This window comes from Nicotiana tomentosiformis, chromosome 3, assembly GCF_000390325.3.
Source record: "Nicotiana tomentosiformis chromosome 3, ASM39032v3, whole genome shotgun sequence".
NCBI classification, from domain to species: domain Eukaryota; kingdom Viridiplantae; phylum Streptophyta; class Magnoliopsida; order Solanales; family Solanaceae; genus Nicotiana; species Nicotiana tomentosiformis.
Window position 1 is genome coordinate 16,606,984 of NC_090814.1, and position 6,000 is coordinate 16,612,983.

Sequence of the window (6,000 nt, forward strand, 5' to 3'; positions counted from 1 at the left end):
GGAGGCCGCCAGAGCACAACCCTTATTAGATGATAGTGAGTTGACTAAGTACTTCATCAAAGATCAGGAAGGAATCTACTTTGAGAAAATGATGGGCATGATGGGGCAGAAGTTCCCCGAACATGTTAAGATGAGAGACTATTTAGGGTAAGGCATAAAGTCCGGCAAGGTACAATCTATGGCCACATTGCAAGTAGCTAGCAAAGCAATACAATCCGGTTTAATAGGCAGCGAAAAGAAGAAAAAGGAAGAGGTATTAGAAATCGTTCCCTATTACCAGTCAAATCCCCATCATGGAAATAACCCTAACTCTCCAAACACCCATCCTCCACATCCACCTACTTATGCACCAGTATACAACTCACAATCATATTACAATCTCCAACCTCAATATAACCCACCTCGCACCCATACAAATCCAAATCCACCATGACCATATGCTCTAGTTCAAACTACCACTCATCAAAATCAACCCACCTATGCACCCCGACTAAATCTACCATTTAGGTGTACCGGGACATGATATTGAGGATTGCTTCAAACAGGAAAATAAAATTGAGTCATTGATCAATAGTGGAGCCATTCAGTGCTCCCCAGCTCCACCTAATATGAACCATAACCCACTGTCAAACCACCGAAATCAAGGAGCTAATATGATCACCCTGGATGAAGAGTGTGACTTGAAAGGAACCATCATCACAATAGGAAACACTAAGGCTGTAAGGGTTCCACCTTGAAGGACTCTGATTATCACCGTATAGTTAAAACCTACAGTGATGGTCCAAACATACTAGAAATAGTCCACCACCGCTATCAGAGATGAGAAGGATCAGGAATACAAAACAGTTCTGTGGACATATCAGTAGAAAGGGAAAGGCAAGATGGTGTATTTCGCAGTGGCTCATGGAATGACCAGGTTAGGGAGGTGGTATGCTATGGAGGAGGTAAACCGAGGGAATCCAGGAAGGGAACAGATTCATAGGAGGAATATAATAGATATTGAGGCCGTAGAATTTTCGAAGAACATGTCAACTAAAGAATACTCCGTAGAAGAACAGTTGAAGAAAACCCTTGTGTATATATCGATCATGGATCTGCTGATGAGTTCCGACAGTCACAAAGACGCCTTGATAAAGTTTTAAGTGGGGTGAGTGTGTCGAGAAACACTACCAGCGAGGCACTGGCACCGAATATCAGGAAGATGGTCGAAGCGAACATGATTAACTTCCGAAGAGATGAACTTCCCATAGAAGGCATGGGTCATAAAAAAGCTTTACACATCACCGTCATATGTGGAGATAAAATGGTGTCCCAAGTACTTATTAATGGAGTATCTGGAGTCAGCATCTGCCAGCTCTCTACAATATGAGAGTTGGGTATTCATCTGAGAGAAGTGAAAGAAAGCCATGTGAGGGTAAGAGCTTTTGATGGGTCCCAGATGGACGTCATTGGGGAAATCTATCTAGCTCTGTAAATTGGACCGGTTGAGTTTCCCATATTGTTCCAAGTAATGGATATTTCATCCTCATATAACCTATTGCTGGGAAGACCTTCGATACATATGGAAGGGGCAGTCCCGTCTACCCTCTATCAATGCATGAAGTTCAAGCAGGGTTGTCAAGAGATTGTAGTTCACGGAAAATAGAGCCCGTCAGCTTATCTGGAACATGCAGTTCCATTCATAGAAGGATTAGATGGGGTTTCTTTTCATGCGGCCGAGATCATACAGACCACAAAGATAGAAGAGACTGAGTACAATCTGGGTATGTAGTCACCATAAAGATCAAAGATGGCTATGAGAGAAATGATGAAGTACGGGTACCGACCAGGGACCAGGCTGGGAGCTCGATCAGATGGGATAAGAGAACCGATTGAGCCAAGAGGGAATAAAGGTAGAGCCGGCATAGGGTATCAGCCTCAAACTAGAAAGATTTACACCGGTGGCTTCGGGAAGAAAGCTTTTGTGCTAGAGCGTGTTCTGGGTCCAGTTCAAAGCTCAACACCAGAGGACGACATCTTCAATGAAATGGGAAGTATGTTCGTGACCATGATCGAAGAATTCTGCGACAAAGTTGATATCAAGACACCGAACATTTGGAATGCTGAACCTGTAGAGGACTTGTAGAATTGGACCGCCAGCCCATCTTTGGTTCGTCAGGAGTCTTGGTAGAGTGGAATTATAAAACATTTTTAAAAAAATGCACTGTCAATTGAGGCTTGAACCGTGCCTGTACTCTTTTGTCAATTGCCTGTTTGAATGCTTAGACGTTCCTCTTTGATGAAATAAAAATAATTGCTTTCTTAAAATTATTGCAAACTTATTTATCGCTTCATTTATATTTAGTTTTCTTTTCAGTAATCAAAATGATAAAAACCCACATTCCGTTATTATGACATGTAATGAAACCCTCGAGCAAAGTGATCCAGATTATGAAGAATACGACAAAAGCATGATGCCAGATAATCTGCTACAAGAGATCGAATAGTTGGGAAGCCAGAAAAAGTCTAACCTTGAAGAAATAGAGGTAGTCAACCTGGGAAGCAAAGAAGACGTGAAATAAACACGAATCAGCATCCATTTAGAAGCAGAGCGAAAAGAAAAATTGGTCGAGCTCCTTCGACAGTACATCAATGTATTCGTATGGTCGTATGACGACATGCCTGGATTAAGCACCGACATCATTTCACATCGATTTCCTCCAGATCTTGCCAGACTGCCAGTAAAACAAAAACTTAGAAAGTTCAAGACAAAATTCAGTTTGTGAATAAAAGAATAAGTAACCAAACAGATAGAGGCAAACGTGGTAAGAGTCACCAATTATCTCACATGGTTGGCAAATATCGTATGGTACCAAACAAGGATAGGAAGATCAAGATATGTGTGGATTATCAAGATCTTAACAAGGCCAGTCCAAAAGATGATTTCTCTTTACTAAACATTCATACCCTTATTGACAATTGCACGAAGCACGAGCTGCAGTCATTCATGGATTGTTTCGCCAGGTACCATCAGATCCTGATGTATGAAGAATATGCAAAAAAGGAATCATTCACTATGCCTTGGGGAGTTTATTGCTATATAGTCATGCCATTCTGCCTCAAGAACGCTGGTGCTACTTATATGAGGGCCATGACGACCCTCTTTCATGACATAATCCATAAAGAGATCAAGGTATATGTAGATGACATCATTATCAAATCTCAAAAGAGTGCAGAACATTTGGACGACCTGAAGAAATTTTTTCAAACGCTTGCAAAGATATAGTTTGAAGTTGAATCCTACAAAATGGGCATTCGGAGTCCCTGCCGAAAAATTGTTAGGTTTCATCGTAAGTGAGAAAGGGATAGAATTGGATTCTTCAAAGATCAAAGTCATTCAAGACTTACCACTACCCAAAAGCAAGAAGGATGTGATGAGTTTCCTTGGCAGGTTAAATTACATCAGCAGATTCATAGCCCAGTCTACGATAATTTGCGACCCTATCTTCAAGCTGCTGAAAAAGGATGTCGCTACAAAGTGGACAGAAGAGTGTCAGAAAGCCTTCAACTAGATCAAGGAGTACTTGTCAAATCCACCACTGTTAGTTCCTCCTGAGCCTAGGAAGCCATTATTGTTATACTTATCGGTTCTCGATAATGCATTGAGATGTGTGTTGGGACAACACGATGATACCGAGATAAAAGATCAAGCTATCTACTACTTAAGCAAGAAGTTTACACTGTGTGTAGCCAAATACACTCTGATAGAGCGCACCTGATGTGCTTTGACTTGGATAGCCCAAAAGTTGAGGCACTACATATCATCATACACCAAACATCTAATATCCCAGCTCAACCTACTCAAGTATATCTTTCAGAAGCCGATGCCTATAGGAAAATTGGCCAAATGGCAGATCCTTCTTAGCGAGTTCGACATTGTGTACGTAACGCAGAAGGCCATCAAAGGACAAGCTTTAGCTGATCATCTTGCAGAGAATCTAGTGGACAAAGATTATGAGCCGTTCACTGCATACCTTTCGGATGAAGAAGTGTTTTTCGCCGAAGAAGACATTGTAGAGTCATACACAGGATGGAGAATGTTCTTCGACGGAGCGACAAATTACAAAGGAATAGGAATTGGGACAGTCTTAGTTTCAGAATCAGGACAACATTACCCAGCATCAGGAAAGATAAGGTTCCCCTGCACCAATAATATGGCCGAATACGAAGCATGCATCCTCGGAATTAGGGTGGCAGTTGACATGAACATCAAGGAGATTCTGGTCATAGGAGACTCTGATATGTTGATACATCAAGTTCAAGGATAATAGACTACCAAGAACGTCAAAATCCTTCTATATCTGCATTGCGTAAAGGAGCTTTGTAAGAAGTTCAAAAAGATCGAGTTCAAGAACATTCCCAGGATCCAGAACGAGTTTGCCTATGCTTTCGTAACCTTGTCATCCATGATCCAACATCCAGATAAGAATTACATCGACCCTATTGAGGTAGAGATCAGGGATCAGCATGCATATTATTTCTATGTAGATGAAGAGCCGTACGGTAAGTCATGATACTACGACATCAAAAGGTTTCTCGAAATAAGAGAGTAGCTAAATAATGCCACCAACGGTCATAAGCGAGCGCTCAGAAAGCTAGCAAATAACCTTTTCCTCAACAGGGAAGTCCTGTAAAGGAGGACCTCAGACTTGGGTGTATTAAGATGTGTAGATACTGCTGAAGCAACCAGATTGCTAGAAGAAATACATGCAGGGACATTCGGACCTCACATGAATGGCTTCACCTTAGCCAAGAAGATTTTAAGAGTCAAATACTTTTGGATGACCATGGAAAGTGATAGTATCCGCTGTGTGTAGAAGTGTCACTAGTGCCAGATCCACGAGGATTTCATCCGGGTTACACCTAATGAGTTGAATGTAATTCTTTCTCCTTGGACGTTTGCTGCTTGGAGAATGGACGTAATCGGAACTATAGAGCCTGCTACATCTAATGGATTATATTTTATCTTGGTAGCAATTGATTACTTCACCAAAAGGGTCGAAGCTTCTACATACAAAACCATCACGAATAAAGTGGTGGTACTCTTCGTACGTAACAACATAGTCTGCTGATTTGGGATACCTGACTTAATCATCACTGACAATACAGCCAATCTCAACAGTGACCTCATGAGGAAAATTTGTGAGAAGTTCAAAATCGTCCACCGTAACTCTACAGCATACAAACCGCAAATGAATGGAGCAGTTGAAGCAGCCAACAAAAACATTAAAAGGATTCTACGAAATATAGTGGATAATCATAGGCAATGGCACGAGAAATTATCTTTCGCCTTACTGGGTTATCAGACATCCACTAGGGAAACTCCATACATGTTGGTATTTGGCACCGAAGCTATGATACCCATAAAGGTCGAGATACTATCTTTAAGGGTCATTCAAGAAGCCAAGTTGGATGACGCAAAATGGATACGGGTCAGGCAGGAGTAACTTGATTTTCTTTGGAAAGAATACGTAGGCAATCCTCATCGGATTTAGTAATCTATAGTAATTGAAATACGTTCTGGCCTGATTCCATCTAGATACGTAGGCAATCTGAGTCTGACTCGGCCACTTCATTTTGAATCTCATCATTTTGCATCTATTGTAATCGAACTACGTTTTGACCTGATTCGATTTGGATATGTAGGCTACCTGGGTCAGGCTCAGTCATCATCATATTTTCTTTACCATTACCCATGAACTACGTTCAGAACTAATTCCATTTCGGATACGTAGGCAACCTGAAAAGGTTCTGTCATAGCCCTAGGAAAACCTTTGTAACACATAAATTTAGATTAGGATGCAATCGTAGTGGCAAGAAGCCACGTCATTAGAAGCATCTCAGAGGATCGACATCGATGGATCAGAGTCTTCCAGAAACAACGTTTTCATCTGAGGAATCTCCCAAACATGTCATAATTTGGAATGACGACATTTTCCATAAGACAAATGATTTTCAAAT

General features: G+C 41.2%; 1 protein-coding gene across 1 annotated transcript; it reads left to right on the forward strand.

Moving 5' to 3' along the window:
- Positions 1-3,863: 3,863 nt before the first annotated feature.
- LOC138907418 (uncharacterized) lies at positions 3,864-5,486 on the forward strand. The gene is made up of 3 exons (XM_070198016.1): positions 3,864-4,262; positions 4,356-4,542; positions 5,149-5,486. The coding sequence occupies exons 1-3, from the start codon at positions 3,864-3,866 to the stop codon at positions 5,484-5,486; spliced, it is 924 nt and encodes a 307-aa protein (XP_070054117.1).
- Positions 5,487-6,000: the final 514 nt, after the last annotated feature.

Excerpts from the sequence above, each read along its gene's own strand:
- LOC138907418 (XM_070198016.1), top strand. The coding sequence starts at position 3,864 with ATGCCTATAGGAAAATTGGCCAAATGGCAGATCCTTCTTAGCGAGTTC. Across the intron at positions 4,263-4,355 it reads TGAACATCAAGGAGATTCTG|GAGCTTTGTAAGAAGTTCAA; the intron begins GTCATAGGAGAC and ends CATTGCGTAAAG. Across the intron at positions 4,543-5,148 it reads TGTAGATGAAGAGCCGTACG|CCAATCTCAACAGTGACCTC; the intron begins GTAAGTCATGAT and ends CTGACAATACAG.